Source organism: Scyliorhinus canicula, chromosome 10 (genome assembly GCF_902713615.1).
Source record: "Scyliorhinus canicula chromosome 10, sScyCan1.1, whole genome shotgun sequence".
NCBI classification, from domain to species: domain Eukaryota; kingdom Metazoa; phylum Chordata; class Chondrichthyes; order Carcharhiniformes; family Scyliorhinidae; genus Scyliorhinus; species Scyliorhinus canicula.
The window spans coordinates 115368573-115386836 of NC_052155.1; the positions used below are offsets into that span (position 1 = coordinate 115368573).

At 49.7% G+C, this 18264-nt stretch overlaps 1 protein-coding gene across 1 annotated transcript in view; it reads left to right on the forward strand.

The window, feature by feature from the left end:
* Positions 1-18264, forward strand: part of LOC119972613 (ATP-binding cassette sub-family C member 9-like) — a 317550-nt gene that overhangs the window by 146220 nt on the left and 153066 nt on the right. Inside the window, 1 exon segment of the mRNA XM_038809604.1 lies at positions 8697-8843. Within this exon segment, the coding sequence (XP_038665532.1) occupies positions 8697-8843 (147 nt within the window).

Genomic DNA, 18264 nt, shown 5'->3' on the forward strand with positions numbered 1-18264 from the left:
TAATGGAACCTACGAGGGAATACAAAGGAAGGACGGTAGAAAGAGGGAAAATCAACCGTGGATATCTAAGGAAATAAGGGAGAGTATCAAATTGAAAGAAAAAGCATACAACGTGGCAAAGGTTAGTGGGAGACTAGAGGACTGGGAAATCTTTAGGGGGCAACAGAAATCTACTAAAAAAGCTATAAAGAAGAGTAAGATAGATAATGAGAGTAAACTTGCTCAGAATATAAAAACATATAGTAAAAGTTTCTACAAATATATATTAACAAAAAGAGTGGCTAAGGTAAATATTGGTTCCTTAGAGGATGAGAAGTGAGATTTAATAATGGGAGATGAGGAAATGGCTGAGGAACTGAACAGGTTTTTTGGGTCGGTCTTCACAGTGGAAGACACAAATAACATGCCAGTGACTGATAGAAATGAGGCTATGACAGGTGAGGACCTTGAGATGATTGTTATCACTAAGGAGGTAGTGATGGGCAAGCTAATGGGGCTAAAGGTAGACAAGTCTCCTGGCCCTGATGGAATGCAGCCAGAGTGCTAAAAGAGATGGCTAGGGAAATTGAAAATGCACTACTGATAATTTACCAAAATTCACTAGACTCTGGGGTGGTCCCGGCGGATTGGCAAACATGACACCACTGTTTAAAAAAGGAGGTAGGCAGATAATTATAGGCCAGTTAGCTTAACTTCGGTAGTAGGGAAGACGCTGGAATCTATCGTCAAGGAAGAAATAGCGAGGCATCTGGATGGAATTGTCCCATTGGGCAGACGCAGCATTTGTTCATAAAGTGCAGGTCATGCCTAACTAATTTAGTGGAATTCTTTGAGGAGTGCGGTAGATAATGGGGAGCCAATGGATGTGGTATATCTGGATTTCCAGAAAGCTTTGGACAAGGTGCCACACAAAAGGTTGCTGCATAAGATAAAGATGCATGGCATTAAGGGTTATGTAGTAGCATGGATAGAGGATTGGTTAATTAATAGAAAGCAAAGAGTGGGGATTAATGGGTGTTTCTCTGGTTGGCAATCAGTAGCTAGTGGTGTCCCTCAGGGATCAGTGTTGGGCCCACAATTGTTCACAATTTACATAGGTGATTTGGAGTTGGGGACCAAGTGCAATATGTCCAAGTTTGCAGACGACACTAAGATGAGTGGTAAAGCAAAAAGTGCAGAGGATGCCGGAAGTCTGCAGAGGGATTTGGATAGGTTAAGTGAATGAGCTAGGGTCTGGCAGATGGAGTACAATGTTGACAAATGTGAGGTTATCCATTTTGGTAGGATTAACAGCAAAATGGATTATTATTTAAATGATAAAATATTAAAACATGCTGCTGTGCAGAGATACCTAGGTGTGCTAGTGCATGAGTCGCAAAAAGTTGGTTTACAGGTGCAACAGGTGATTAAGAAGGCAAATGGAATTTTGTCCTTCATTGCTGGAGGAATGGCGTTTAAGACTAGGGAGGTTATGCTGCAATTGTATAAGGTGTTAGTGAGGCCACACCTGGAGTATTGTGTTCAGTTTTGGTCTCCTTACCTGAGAAAGGACGTACTGGCGCTGGAGGGTGTGCAGAGGAGATTCACTAGGTTAATCCCAGAGTTGAAGGGGCTGGATTACGAGGAGAGGTTGAGTAGACTGGGACTGTACTCGTTGTAATTTAGAAGGATGCGGGGGGTCTTATAGAAACATATAAAATTATGAAGGGAATAGATAGGATAGATGCAGGCAGGTTGTTTCCACTGGCGGGTGAAAGCAGAACTAGGGGGCATAGCCTCAAAATAAGGGGAAGTAGATTTAGGACTGAGTCTAGGAAGAACTTCTTCACCCAAAGGGTTGTGAATCTATGGAATTCCTTGCCCAGTGAAGCAATTGAGGCTCCTTCATTAAATGTCTTTAAGATAAAGGTAGTTTTTTGAAGAATGAAGGGATTAAAGGTTATGGTGTTTGGGCTGGAAAGTGGAGCTGAGTCCACAAAAGATCAGCCATGATCTCATTGAATGGCGGAGCAAGCCAGAGGGGCCAGATGGCCTACTCCTGCTCCTAGTTCTTATGTTCCTTTAGTCTGAGATGGTGTCCTCTGGTTCTAGTTTCTCCTACAAGTGGAAACATCCTCTCCATGTCTACTCTATCCAGGCCTCGCAATACCCTGTAAGTTTCAATAAGATCCCCCCTCATCCTTCTAAACTCCAACGAGTGCAGACCCAGAGTCCTCAACCGCTTCTCATATAACAAGTTCTTCACTCAAGGGATTAATCTTGTGAACCTCCTCTGGACCCTTTCCAAGGCCAGCACATCCTTCCTTAGAAACGGGCCCAAAACTGCTCACAATACTCCAAATGGGGTCTGATCAGAGACTGATACAGCCGCAGAAGTACATCCCTGGTATTGTATTCTATCCCTCTTGACACGACTGCTAACATTTCATTATCCTTCTTAACTGTCAACTGAACCTGCACGTTAATCTTAAGAGAGTCGTGTACAAGGACTCCCAAGTCCTTTGTGCTTCTGATTTCCTCAGCATTTCCCCATTTGGAAAATAGTCTATGCCTAAATTTCTCCTTCCTATGTGCATAATCTCACACTTTTCCACATTGTATTTCATTTGCCACTTCATTGCCCACTCTCCTATCGTGTCCAAATCCTTCTGCAGCCCCCTTGCTTCCTCAATATTACCTGTCCCTCTACAGATCATCTGCAAACTTAGCAACAGTGCCTTCAGTTCCTTCTTCCAGATCATTAATGTATATTGTGAAAAGTTGTGGTCCCAGCACAGACCCCTGAGGCACACCACTAGTCACCGGCTGCCATCCTGAAAAAGACCCCTTTATCCCCACTCTCTGCCTTCTGCCAATCTTCTTACGATCCCCACACACACTCATCCCAATCAACAAGATGGCACAGGTTGCACTGGAGCATGCCCATACAACTGATGGGTCCACTGGGGCCAGAGGGCACGCGGGGGGGGGGGGGGGGGGGGGTAGCCTGGTGGGACACCTATACGACCTATGGCTCTAGGTTCACAGTGGGTAGTCAGTGGCGTGCGCAGCTGCATGGCTGCCTTGCCGGCTGAGGCAATGGTGCTCGGTGCCATCCACCCTGACCCCACAGCCCACCTCCTAGCCACCCCCGCTACTCACCCGGCCCTGGCACAACTGTCAGAAAACTATGGCGATGTTGGACACTTTCCGTACCCTCTCTCCCTCAGCAGCCACCATGCCAGTTTCACCATTTATAAAAGCACAAGTGAACTGCGTTGTCGGGAACCCGGCCCATCAGAGGCGGAGAATCGCGGAGGCCCTGGACAATACCGGGTTGGACCTCCTAATGATATGCGAACGGCGTTCCGCAACACATTGACGCCGCAATTTTGGAGTCGGAAACGATTCGCCGCCCATTCGCCTTCCTGATTTCGGCGCCGGCCAATGGAGAATCCCGCCCAGTGAATTTCCCGCCAGCCTCCCCAGCGGGGAACACACCATGTTACTGCTCCACCACAGGACTTAGTCCCAGGTTGGGAGATTTATGCCCTTTGTATAGTTCCAAGTCAGGATGGTGTTCTCATGCAGCTGGTGCCCTTGCCTTTCAAGGTGGTAGAGATATAATGGTCTTAGAAGGTGCTGTCAAAGGAACTTTAATAAGTTGCTGCCATACACCTCGTATGTGGTACACGCTGTTGCCACTATCCATCAAGTGGTAGAGAAAGTGAATTTCTGAATTGGTGGATGGGGTGCCAGTCAAGGAAGCTGATTTTTCCGAGTTTCTGTAGAGCTTTTTGAGTGTTGTTGGAGTCACACTCAGCCAGGCGAGTGGGAGTATTCCATTACCCTCCTGACTTGTGTCCTGTAAATAGAAGACATGTTTTGGGTAGTCAGGAGTCAAATTATTCTCCGCAGAATTCCCAGGGTCTCACCTATTCTGGTAGCCACAGTATTAATATGGCTTGTCCAGTAAAATTTTTGGTCAATGTTAATTTGCAGGATGTTTGTGGTGTAGGATTTAGCGATGGTAATGTAGTTTAATGCAAAGGAGTGATGGTTAGATTATCTTTTATTGGAGGCAGTCATTGCCTGTCACTTGTGTGGTGTTAATGTTATTTGCTACCTAGCAGCCGAAGCCTGAATGTTGCTGCATGTTGGATTGGATTGGATTGGATTTGTTTATTGTCACGTGTACCGAGGTACAGTGAAAAGTATTTTTCTGCAAGCAGCTCAACAGATCATTCAGTACATGGGAAGAAAAGGGAATTGAACAGAATTCAAGAAAATACATGAGAATACATAATAGGGCAACACAAGATATACAATGTAACTACATAAGCATTGGCATCGGATGAAGCAGACAGGGTGTAGTGTTAGTGAGGACAGTCCATAAAAGGGTCATTTAGGAGTCTGGTGACAGTGGGGAAGAAGCTGTTTTTGAGTCTGTTCGTCCGTGTTCTCAGACTTCTGAATCTCCTGCCCGATGGAAGAAGTTGGAAAAGTGAGTAAGCCGGGTGGGAGGGATCCTTGATTATGCTGCCTGCTTTCCCCCGGCAGCGGGAGGTGTAGATGGAATCAATGGATGGGAGGCAGGTTCGTGTGATGGACTGGGCGGTATTCACGACTCTCTGAAGTTCCTTGCGGTCCTGGGCCGAGCAGTTGCCATACCAGGCTGTGATGCAGCCCGAGAGGATGCTCTCTATAGTGCATCTGTAAAAGTTGGTAAGGGTTAATGTGGACATGCCAAATTTCCTTAGTTTCCTGAGGAAGTAAAGGCGCTGTTGTGCATTCTTGTTGATAGTGTCGACATGAGTGGACCAGGATAGATTTTTGGTGATGTGCACCCCTAGGAATTTGAAACTGCTCACCATCTCTACCTCGGCTCCGTTGATGCTGACAGGGGTGTGTACAGTACTATGCTTCCTGAAGTCGATGACCAGCTCTTTAGTTTTGCTGGCATTAAGGGAGAGATTGTTGTCGTTGCACCACTCCACTAAATTCTCTATCTCCCTCCTGTATTCAGACTCGTCGTTGTTCGAGATCCGGCCCACTATGGTCGTATCGTCAGCAAACTTGTAGATGGAGTTGGAACCAAGTTTTGCCATGCAGTCGTGTGTGTACAGGGAGTAGAGTAGGGGGCTAAGTACGCAGCCTTGCGGGGCACCGGTGTTGAGGACTATTGTGGAGGAGGTGTTGGTGTTCATTCTTACTGACTGTGGTCTGTTGGTCAGAAAGTCAAGGATCCAGTTGCAGAGTGGAGAGCCAAGTCCTAGGTTTTGGAGCTTTGATATGAGCTTGGCTGGGATTATGGTGTTGAAGGCGGAGCTGTAGTCAATAAATAAGAGTCTGATGTAGGAGTCCTTGTTTTCGAGATGCTCTAGGGATGAGTGTAGGGCCAGGGAAATGGCGTCTGATGTGGACTGGTTGCGACGGTATGCGAATTGAAGTGGGTCAAGGCGTTCCGGGAGTATGGAGGTGATGCGCTTCATGATCAGCCTCTCAAAGCACTTCATTACAACTGACATCAGGGCCACCGGGCGGTAGTCATTGAGGCACGTTGCCTGGTTCTTCTTTGGTACCGGTATGATGGTGGTCTTCTTGAAGCAGGTGGGGACCTCGGAGTGGAGTAGGGATAGGTTAAAGATGTCTGTGAAAACCTCTGCCAGCTGGTCCGCGCAGGTTCTGAGTGCACGACCAGGGATCCCGTCCGGGCCCATCGCCTTCCGTGGGTTCACTTTCAGGAAGGCCGATCTGACTTCGGAAACTGTGATGGTGGGTATGGGTGAATTATGGGTTGCTGGGGCACTCGATAGCGGGTTGTTGGTTACCTGCTCAAACCGAGCATAGAATGCGTTAAGTTCATCGGGGAGGGGTGCACTGCTGCCAGAGATACTGCTCGGCTTCGCTTTGTAGCCCGTTATGTTGCTTAGTCCTTGCCACAACCGCCGAGAGTCTGTCTGTGACTCTAGCTTAGTTTGATATTCTCTCTTGGCATCTCGGATGGCTTTGCGGAGGTCATACCTGGATTTCTTGTATAGGACAGGGTCGTCTGCCTTGAACGCCTCAGATCTGTCCTTCAGTAGGGAGTCAATCTCGCGGTTGAGCCATGGTTTCCGGTTGGGGAACGTACGTACTGCTTTCTTTGGCACGCAGTCGTCCACACATTTGCTGATGAAGTCTGTGACGGTGGTGACATACTCATTTAAGTTAGTCGCTGAGTTCTTAAATATGGACTAGTCCACTGTCTCCAAGCAGTCACGTAGGAGCTCTTCTGTCTCCTCAGACCAGCACTGCACAACCTTCTTAGCTGGATTCTCCCGCTTGAGTTTCTGCTTGTAAGCCGGGAGAAGGAGCACAGTCTTATGGTCTGATTTCCCAAAGTGCGGTCGGGGGATGGAACGGTAGGCGCCCTTGATTTTTGAGTAGCAGTGGTCAAGAGTGTTGTCGCCCCGGGTGGTACAGGAGATGTGCTGGTGGAATTTTGGCAGTACACTCGAGGTTGGCTTTGTTGAAGTCTCCAGCCACAATGAACAGGGCCTCCGGGTGTTCTGTTTCATGGTTGTTTATGACTGTGTATGATGTTGACGCACATTGCTTCAGTATCTGAAGAGTCACAATTAATAATGAACACGGTGTGGTGGTATGATTTGCATAGCTGTCTGCCATTGGTGCAGAACACCGGCTTACCATTGGCCCTGGTCGGTCATGGTCGACCGATTGGTTGAGACCAGTCATGTGACGGCTCTCCGATTGGTCGAGAGGCTGAGTTAACCACGCCTCCATACCAAGGTATAAATAGTCAGAACGCCCGGCGGTCGTCCATTTTATTATAGTCGACCGCAGGGCTCTAGCTTATTAAAGCCTAACTTTTGTATAGCAACTTGTCTCTCGTGCAATTGATGGCTCATCACACGGCGAACATCCCCACTTTCTGATCTTATGATGGAGGAAAGGTCATTGATGAAGCAGCTGAAGATGGATGGGCCTAGGACACTATCTTGAAGAATTCCTGCAGCGTTGCACTGGGGCTGAAAAATTTGGCCTTTAAAAATTATAACTACCATCTTTAAGATGCGGTTTAGCAGTAATAATATATTTCCAAGTGTTTCATCTATGCCGTAGCTCATCTGTCTTATTCAATAGACCTGCGCTTTAAAATAAATATCACCAATTTTGGAACAACTTGCTTGTTGTCTAAACTCAGTTCAGGTTGCATTTTGTTTCACCTTTTTCTTTGCAAATTTCAGATTTTGCAAATTTTTCATTTTTGGACAATAGCTGATTATCCTACCATTCACACTTCTTCTAGACTCACATTTTGTTTCTTTATTTGTCCCATTACCACCTTTACCCCTCTTTTCTCCTGGCTGAATCCTGTCTTTCACCCTATTACTGATTTTCCTTTTTAATCTTTTTCCAATTCACTTGCTGAAAATCTATTACATTTCTATCCTTTCCCAGTTTTGATGATAGATCACTGACCTGAAACGTTAACTATTTCCCTTTCCACAGATGCTGCCTGACTTGTTTTGTGTTTACATTTTCTGTTTTTATTTAAAATTTCTAGCTTCTACAATATTTTGTATTTGTCCTTATCTATTTTTTTTGATTCCTCAAGGTTCTATATTTGTTTAGTAATTTTCTGTCTTCTATTTTCTTTTTAAAAATAAATTTAGAGTACCCAATTTTTTTTTCCCAATTAAGGGGAATTAGCACGGCCAATCCACCTATACTGCATATCTTTGGGTTGTGGGGGTGAGACCCATGTAGACACAGGGCCAATGTGCAAACTCCACACGAACAGTGACCCTGGGCCGTGATCGAACCCAGATCCTCGGCGCCATGAGGCAGCAATGATAACCACTGTGCCGCCCACTACCTTCTAGTTTCAATTTTACTTTTGTTTCTTCTGAATCCCATCCCTTTGTCAAATTGGTTTTAGCCCTTCCCTGACAGCACTATCAAACCTTACCATCATTAGACCGGTCCTAGCCCGGCAGAGATGCAAATTAGGGTTTGGGAGACATTGAAATAATTGTGGAAATCAATGTCTGGATCTAGGAGTTTGTGTAAAAACCTTTGAGACACCCTCCCCTCAGAATGCTCTGCGACTGCTCAGTGACCACCTTTATCCTGGGATGAGGGAAGCAACATTGCAACCATAGAAATACCTGCCTGCCTCCTAACTATTAAGTCAACCACCATTGTTACCTTTCTGATAATTCTCCTTTCCCCTACAACCCACTAAACAGCTGAACTCACAATTATATCATGGACTTGGCTCTGGCTGTATTTCCCAGAAGAACCCATGTCCTCATCTATGTTCAGAACTAAATACGGATTGGAGACCAAGATGCACTTTGAGGGTCTCCTGTATTATCTGCCTGACCTTATTTGACTGTTTGGAGGTTACCCATTCCCTCTCCTTGCACATCCTTGAGCTGCAGCCTGACAATATCCAGAAACGCAATATCCTCATATCTCTCAGTCTCACCGAGCATTAACCCTGACACTGCAGTTTTTGACAATCCACAAGCAGACTAAATGTTAAAAGAGCAAATTAACTTTTTGCTGCAATAAAATATATTATTTCACCAGCATTAAATAGTATAATTTGCTATACAGTCTACATGTTTTAAAATGTTGTTAACCAATGATAGATATGTTATCTAACAGTTATAAAGAAATGTAATTTCTATTCCACTTTACTCCAGGTTGTAAAAATATCAGTGAATGCTGTTGTCAGCACTTGCCGATTAGCATCTTTTTTTAACACTGAGGAACTGAAACGAATGACAGAATCCAATATTGCATCGAAAGAAACTGACACACGTGGCAAAAATGGAAAAATGTCTTATGAAGTAAGTTGTTGATAGTTATATTCTTTTTAAAAATTGTCACATTATTGGCTAAAGCAACGAAACAAAGTAAACTTATGTTATGTTTTTATGTAAATTGTCAGTACTCTGAGACAGAGTCAGAACGTTTTCAGACAAACAGGCAATTATGACATATGGGGTTGCCTGTGACTGGTATGAAAACTCTGTTTAAGTCCCCTTTTAGGGATCGGTGCTTTTGTTTGTTAAACACATTGTTCCATCCTGTATTGTTTATTCAAATGTATGCAAATAATTTACAATCCTTGTAAGTGGCCATGAGTTGCAGATTTAATTGAAGAAGTTAATTTCTCAAAATCCTTTTTTTTAAATTTAGAGTAGCCAATTATTTTTATTTTCCAATTAAGGAGCAATTTAGCGAGGCCAATCCATCTAACCTGCACATCTTTGGGTTGTGGGGGTGAAACCCACGCAGACTTGGGGAGAATGTGCAAACTCCACACGGACAGTGACCAGGGCCGGGATTCGAACCAGGGTCCTTAGCGCCGCAGTCCCAGTGCTAACCACTGCGCCACATGCTACCCTATTTTTCGAAATCCTAATACATCTTGAACACTTTTGATTTCATTATTGCTTGGATTTAACTCAGCCACAACGTTTAACTTTGATGATTAATTTTATGATGTAAAATGCAGTAATTAGTCAACTAAAAGCTACAAAATCCCTTCAATTGGAATCTTTCTACAGAAAACATTATTACTCAAGCAGGAATGAAATGTGAATCTATGCAATTGTTTTCTGTGGCAGGCTGAATTGTTTAAAACTAGATTAGAAACTTAAGACTGATGTAAAATATTTGTTGGCCTGGATTTTGGGAGGAACGACCCTAGATGTTCATTATGTTTATGCCCACCGGGCCCCATAGTGGCACAGTGGGTTAGCCCTGGTGCCTCACGGTGCCAAGATCCCAGGTTCGATCCCGGCTCTGGGTCACTGTCTGTGTGGAGTTTGCACATTCTCCCTGTGTTTGTGTGGCTTTCGCCCCCACAACCCAAAAGATGTGTAGGCTGGGTGGATTGGCCATGCTAAATTGATTTGGGTACTCTAAATAAAAAATTTTAAAATGTTTATGCTCACCAACAGTCCAGAACTTCAGTAATTTGAAATCCATTCCAGCATAATGTACCCATAATGTACCCATATCAAAATTGTATATCTCCTAAACAAATCAGACTGACTATCTCTAAATAAACAGCATGGAGTCAGAATCAATAAGTGAAATTTAGAGTATTTAATTCCATACCAGACTGTGAAATGAAAGTGGAGTAGAAAGGTAACAAGAGAGATAAAAGAAATAGGAAGAAAAAGTTCTTAAAAAATTTATTTAGAAAAATGTAAGAGCTAGGAAGAATACATTTTTTAATGAAGTAATTATAATGTAAAAAAATGTCCAACAATGATTAAATACTGAGGACTCAATTCTCCAGAAAGGTTTCTAAGTATGGTGGTGAGCGTGATCTGCTGCGGGCTTCCTGGCGCTCGGCCCAGCGAGGCCGGCAACGCTATTCAACACTAATTGGTCCACTTGAAGAAGGCCCCATGGGCTTCTCAGCACAAATGAAGGCTCGCCAGCCAATTTGCCAGGTGCGCACTCGCCAGACCCCCCGCTAACAAGGTCGAGCAGCAATTCAACAGCTTGCACAGCCAACCCCACTTAGCTCGCAGCCATGGTGCCAAGAACTCCGGCCCCAAGATTCGCGGATGCGACCTGGGAGCACCTCGATGCGGTGGAGACAAGGAGGGATGTCCCTATCCTCCGAGGGTCGGGTGAGCCACAGGGCAGCCAGTGCCGCCTGGGTCTAGGTGGAGATGGCCATGAGCTAGAGGAGTTTGACCAGGAGGACTGACCTCCAGTGTCTTAAGGTCAACAACCTACACTGGGCAACACGGGTGAGTTGACACCAATGCTGCCCCCCCCCCCCCCCCACCTCCCTGAGACCTTTTTGCCCTCAGGCGAGCATCCAACCCCCCCAACCCTCCATGCAGCCCCCGATTCTCCCTTCGTACCACCCCTCTCTTCAACCCCCCCCCAACCCTCCCTTCACGACCCTCTGCCTTGAACGCCCCAACCCTTCCTTTACCCCCCCCCCCCAACCACTGTGAACCATGTGTGTGTCTAATGATGCCCCCTCTTGGTCTCCCCACCCTTCACCAGTGCAGACACAAGCACCTTGTTGTCAATGTTAGCGGTCAGGCTTCTGGGCACAATCTGGTGAGCACCACAGAGTTGCCGATGTACATCACATGGAGGCAGGAACCCTCCCGGGGAGACAGCAGTCAGCGATGCTGGATCCCAGGACCCCAGCTGGGTCCCAGCCTGATGCTGAGCCTCTTTTACAGGGTGACCTGGAGCTGATGGCGACATTGCGGTGCGGCCAGGACATTCAGAGGGAGATGTCAGCGACACTCCAGCAGGTAACATAGCTGCTTGGAAGAGCCCCCAGAGGCTCCGGGCACACAGAAGATGTCACGGCAACGCGTGACACCGAGGTCAACCGCAGTGTGAGAGCCTGGTGCACGACATCGGCAGCATGAGTTGAAGGTGTCCAAGGCGTCGGGCAGTCCGTGACGGCCATGGCTGAGTGCCTCGGTCGACTGTCCGACTCAATGGGGGATGTGATCCAGTACCAGGTTGACCTTGATGAGTTGCTGCGAGACATGTACCGCTCTCCGATGGGAATGGTCAAGGCGCTGCGGAGCTTGTCCCGTCATAGGTGGGCATTGCTGAGGCACTGCAGAGCATGTCCCAGTCACTGAGGAGCATCGCCTTGGTGCAGGGAGTCCGCGAGTGCTGGCAGAGCCAGATGATGCAGGGGCAGCCGGGCTCAAACTAGCTGCCCCTCTGTCCCGAGGTGATCCCCGGGTCTTATGGGCACTGACCGAAGGAAGGTCCGCTGTATGTCACCCCGGACCAGTCCCATTGGAGTGTTGATGGTGGCCCGAGTACAGCACCCCTAGTTCCACCCCTCTGATGTGGCTGCTCGAGATCAGCACATGGACATGGTGGCACGGCTGTGGATGTCCCGGCACCATCGGGAGAGCGGGGAATTGTTGGACACCCTGACACATTAAATCCCTTGACCACAAGCAGAATGACGCCTCTGTCACTTTCTTCTGCAATGCGGGCCCGACCTCTGAATCCTTGGCCCATCTCTCCAGGGCATTCCCCCCCCCCCCCCTCCCCGTAGCACTCACTCACCCTTCAGCCATGGACATGTCCCCGGGGCTGTATCCCATCTCCTGGGTGTTCGGATGTTGGCTAATGCGTGTGTGCTGTTGCCTCTTGCAGTGTTGGGGCACAGTGTCCATGCAGGCCAGGTGTGATTGGGATGCTAGGCAATGACTCCCACATGCTCCATGGGCCCACCCACTCACGCGGATCCACTTGGTTGTGTGAAGTGCTCACTTAACCATGATTGCTAATTCTCTATTAGCATAGCCTTTAGGTGTATGCCTAGAGTCCTACGCAGTCAATAGGGGTTATGGGTGGTTGGTGGGGCATACAGGCAGGAGCTGGGGGTTGCCCCCGGAATGGGTACACAAGATTCAGGGGTTGGCATACTGGTGCCATGTGCAGTTGCCCCCCATGTCCTCTAGAGGGTGCGCCCCCCCCCACACACCACACAGCCAGAGTCCCCCTGAGAATTTGAGTTCCTTTTGCCCTCAGTCTGGTCTCAGTAAATATACCAAGTCGGATTTTAGGTAAACACTTTATTTATTTGCGCGTCTTGCAAGCTGACTCACTCTGCCAGGGTCTTGTCGAGTCCCCAGAGTGAGTGAGGCATAGAACAAAAGACTTTGTCTCATATACATTGGTATAAAAAAATGAGGTTACACACACAACCAAATAAGGTAACTTGGCAATTGTAGGGTTTCTAAAGGTTCCCTTACATTCCTTAACCTAGCCCTATAAGCTAACCTTAGCAATTACTGGTCCCAATAGGCTGCCCTCACGTTCCTTTTGCCTGAGACCCCAATGATCACCCATCCCCCTCACCATGATACTCCTGACTTAGCCTGCCTACCCATAATGCTTCAGTGCCATCCCCTTTTGTTCGCTTCAGTGCCACCCCCTTTTATTCATTTCCTCACCCCAACCCCGCAGAGCACTTGGGTAGCAAGCCCAGCGCCCCTGGTCTCTTTGGCTGTGAGCAAAGCTGGTTGCTCACCTCCTTGTTTCCCCGCAGAAGCCCTTCCGCCATGGTCACGTTTTTCAAAGGAGTACTAATCGGCACCAGCGTGATGCCTTTCTGGGGAGGTCGATGAATGACGGGAAGCCGTTGGATATGGGGTCGCTCCCGTTAATTGTATGGAAATAGGACCAAAGTGGTGATAATTGGTTTCTTGCCACGCTATGGCGAGACCCTGATTTTGACTACGAAACCTGGCCAGTTGCATCGCAAACTGTTTGGTGCCTGACACGTTTCTCATTTTGGCCTCTCCCACTATTCATACGGCCTTGTTTTGTTTGAGTGAGAGCATAATGAGGCCTGAGAATCACGACCTGAAGGTATGAAACTACACTCTTTTAAAAAAAAATTATTTTGGTGCCAGAAAGTTTCTTTGACAGCAGCTAAGACTTGTCATGGCATTAAAAATGTACTTGCAGGAGAATGAGTGAACATTAACTTTTTCAGTTCGGTTTAGTTGGTATCTACTGGATATGTGTATCTTTCATGTGAGATACTGCTACAGCAAAACTTTTGGGATAACAGGGAAACTCAAACAGCAACTTCCTGATTTCTGCGTTCAACTTTGCATGTTTTATCGATTGAAGTTGCTGTCTGATTTACCACTGAATAACAATGAGTGCTGAGAACCTCAGTTATTTTTACTGCAAAATCTGGACCAATATATTTAATTCTGTTCCAAGTAGGATTGCGAGCTTTACTTTAAAAGTTGTACGTTTTTTTTACATGGAGGGAATCAATGTGGTATTAGGATTTCAGCTTTTACCTCCTGAAACACTGTTGTGGCGCTAACAATTATACTCAAAGCCGAGAGACTAGTACAATAGAGGCTTTATTGCTGTACGATGTTGTCCCTCCATCCGCAACTGTAGACTGAGGTCTGAGCAGCTCTCATACATATTTATACACAAGCTCCCTGTGGGCGGAGCTAGCCGGCAGGGGCTGACCGGAGGAAAACTGTATTACAGGTACAGGCATACATCCCCCTACTGCAGTACACATAACTACAGTGGTTATCTCACCACATTCAACCCCTGTAAAAAATGAGTCCGGCGGGGGTGACATGTAACTCTAATACAAAGGATGCTATTTACAAGAGGGTCCACAAGGAAAATCAAGAGTCCATCCGGTTAGGCAGGTTACAGGTTGAGCCGAATCGGTGGTCGGGACGTTCCGCTGTGAGCGGCGTAGCTGTGGTGGTGACGTCGGCACAGGCGGGTGATGGCCCCGATGGTGCAGGTGCTGGCGGTGTTGGTGCTGGCTGCTGGCGGGATGACTCCGAGAGCAAGCCGAAATCTTCCATGTCCTCCAGGGTGGGCAGGAGGATGAGGGATGGACCTGATGGGACGAATAGGGGGGCGCTGGGGTTGCGCAGGAAGGGGTGTGGGCATGGGATCGGCACCTGAGGGAGCCAGGTCTCGGAGCGAGACTGTGTCCTGGCGGCCGTCGGGGAACTCCACGTAGGCCATACTGAGGGTTGGCGTGGAGAAGGCGTACTTTGTCCACCAGGGGTTCCGCCTTGTGGTGCCGGACATGCCTACGGAGAGGACTGAGCCCGGAGTCGTGAGGCTAAGTCGGGAGCGACACTCCGGATGTTTGTCTTCCAGGAAGGCAAAAACAAACGTTCATGGGGGTGTACTGTTAGTTGCGGTGCACAGTAGCGACCGAAATGGAATGGAGCGCGTCAGGGAGGACCTGCTGCCAGCGAGCGGGCTGGGAGGTTCCTGGACCGTAGGGCCAGCTGGACGGCCCTCCATACCGTCCCGTTCTCCCTCTCTACCTGCCCGTTTCCCCGGGGGTTGTAGCTTGGTCGTCCTGCTGGAGGCAATACCCCTGCTGAGCAGGAACTGACGCAGCTCATCGCTCATGAATGAGGATCCCCTGTCACTGGTGGATATAGTCGGGGAAACCGAACAGGGCGAAAATGGAATCCAGGGCCTTGATGACGGTGGCAGACGTCATATCTGGGCATGGGATGTGCAAAGGGGAACCTAGAAAATTCATCGACCACACTAAGGATGTAGGTGTTGCGGGTCGGTAGAGGGAAGGGGGCCCTTTGAAGTCCACGCTGAGGCGTTCAAAGGGGCGGGATGCTTTCACCAGGCTCGCGGCGATCTGGCCGGTAGAAGTGCGGCTTGCACTCCGCACAGATCTGGCAGTCTCTGGTGACTGTCCGTACTCCTCGACGGATTAGGGCAGATTGCGGCTTTGATCAGATGGTACAAGGCGGTGACCCCCGGATGGCAAAGGCTGTCGTGCAAGGCACGGAGCTGGTTCACTTGTGCACTGGCACATGTACCTCGGGAGAGGGCGTCTGGGGGCTCGTTGAGCTTGCCGGGGGCGATACAAGATCTCGTAGTTAAAGGTGGAGAGCGTCGATTCTCCACCGCAAGATTTTGTCATTCTTGATCTTGCCCCGCTGCGTGTTGTTGAACATGAAGGCTACCGACCGTTGGTCAGTGAGGAGAGTGAATCTCCTGCCGGCCAGGTAATGCCTCCAGTGCCGCACCGCTTCAACGATTGCCTGGGCTTCCTTTTCGACAGAGGAATGCCGAATTTCGGAGGCGTGGAGGGTGCGTGAAAAGAATGCCACGGGTCTGCCGGCCTGATTCAGTGTGGCGGCAAGGGCGACATCTGAAGCGTCGCTCTCTACTTGGAAAGGCAGAGTCTCGTCTACGGCGTGCATCCCCGCCCTGGCTATGTCATATCGAATGCAGGCGAAGGCCTGTTGTGCCTCGGCCGAGAGGGGAAAATGTGTGGACTGGATAAGTGGCCGGGCCTTGTCTGCGTATTGCGGGACCCACTGGGCGTAATAAGAGAAAAACCCAAGGCAGCGTTTGAGGGCCTTGGGGCAGTGGGAATTGGGAGCTCCATGAGGGGGCGCATGCGGTCGGGATCGGGCCCCAGTAGTCCGTTTGGACTACGTAGCCAAGGATGGCTAAGCGGTCTGTGCGGAACACGCATTTCTCCTTGTTGTACGTGAGATTAAGGAGAGATGCGGTGTGGAGGAATTTATAAAGGTTGGCATCATGGTCCTGCTGGTCATGGCCGCAGATGGTGACATTGTCGAGGTACGGGAAGGTGGCCTGCAATTCGTACCGGTCAACCATTCGGTCCATTTCTCGCTGAAAGACCGAGACCCCATTCGTGACGCCGAAGGGAACCCTCAGAAATTGGTACAGATGACCGTCCGCCTCAAAGGCAGTGTAGGGACGGTCCGATTTACGGATGGGGAGCTGGTGGTAGGCGGATTTCAGGTCAATAGTAGAGAAGACCCGGTACTGTGCAATCTGATTGACCATATCAGAAATGCGGGGGAGGGGGTAGGCTTCGAGCTGCGTGTACCGGTTGATGGTCTGGCTGTAGTCCACGACCATCCTGTGCTTCTCCCCGGTCTTAACCACTACCACCTGGGCTCTCCAAGGGCTGTTGCTGGCCTCGATGATACCCTCCCGAAGCAGCCGCTGGACTTCGGACCTGATGAAGGCCTTGTCCTGGGTGCTGTACCGTCTGCTCCTGGTGGCGACGGGCTTGCAATCCACAGTCAGATTGGCAAAGAGGGAGGGGGGCTCGACCTTGAGGGTCACGAGGCCGCAAACGGTGAGGGGAGGTAGGGGTCCACCGAATTTGAGGGTGAGGCTCTGGAGATTGCACTGGAAATCCAGGCCTAGTAGGAGTGAAGTGCAGAGGTCGGGGAGAATGTACAGACGGAAACGGTCGAATTCCACACCCTGTACAGTGAGTTTAACCAGGCAGAAAACCCCGGATCGGGACAGAGTGGGAACCGGAGGCAAGGGAGATCTGCCGGTCGGCGGGATGGATCGCAAGGGAATAGCGCCTTACCGTGTCCGGGTGGACGAAGCTCTCGGTGCTCCCGGAGTCGATGAGGCAGGAGGTCACATGGCCGTTGACCAGCACCGATATGGAAGATGGTGCCAGGTTGCGAGGACGGGACTGGTCGAGCGTAACGGAGGCGAGCAGTGGTTGGTCGGCAGTTGAGTCAGATGAGTCCGACGAGGAGCGGTAGCGACCCGTGTCCCGTGATGGCGGCCCCTGGAGACGAGATGGCGGCATCCGCAGTACCTGTGGGTAAAATGGCGGCGTCCATGGAGTGCACGTTATGGGGTCGGAACAAAATGGCGGCGCCCATGGAACGCACATGGCTGTGGTGGATGAAGATGGCGGCGCACGTGGCGGGGGCGGCAAAAGATGGCGGCGCCCACTAATTGCACGTGGGGTCGGGGGAAGCGGACGGCGGGGCCCATTGAGGGAGCGGCTGAGGCGTGGGGACCGGCGGCGCGATAGCGGCGACCGTCCGGGACTGACACACCGCTGCAAAGTGGCCTTTCTTTCCACAAGCTTTGCAGGTCGCTGTGCGGGCCGGGCAGCGTTGGCGAGGGTGCTTCTGTTGGCCGCAGAAGTAACAGTGGGGACCCCCAGGGGGTGCGGTGCGGGCGGGCAGCGCAGGCATAGTGCGCGGGGGCGGCTGCTGGGGGGGGCCGTTTGCGGGGTCCACGAGGGGTGGGGACGGATGGGCCTGGGGAGCCGTTTGCGGGGTCCACGAGGGGTAGGACGTGTGGGCCGAGTGGCTAGCGGAGTAAGTGTGCGCACTACGGGAGGCGGCCGTCATGGAGAGCGCCAGGGCCTTTGCGGCCGCGAGGTCGGGGGCGACCCCTTCCAGCAGTCGTTGCCGGATGGGGTCCGATGCAATGCCTGTAACGAAGGCATCGCGCATGAGTAAATCCGAATGTTCCGCGGCTGTGAGGGCCCGGCAGTCGCAGTCTCGTACCAGAGGTATAAGGGCCCTCCAGAAGTCCTCAATCGACTCACCCGGCTGCTGGACGCGAGTAGAAAGTTGATGCCTCGCAAACAGGGTGTTCGTCGATGGTGCATAATTCTCCTTGAGCAGTTCCATAGCTGCGGTGTAGTCGGTCGCATCTCGAATGAGCGGAAAGACGCTGGAGCTAAGTCTGGAGTACAGGAGTTGCTTTTTCTGAGCCTCCGTCGGGGGAGGGTGTGCTGAAGAGATGTAGGCCTCAAAGACTGCGAGCCAGTGATCAAAGTCTTTTCTGGCGTGAGGCGAATGTGGATCCAGCTGCAGACGGTCAGGCTTGACTCTGATGTCCATGGTGACTGGGAAATCGTACAGCAATAAATTGTGGCGCTAACAATTATACTCAAAGCCGAGAGACTAG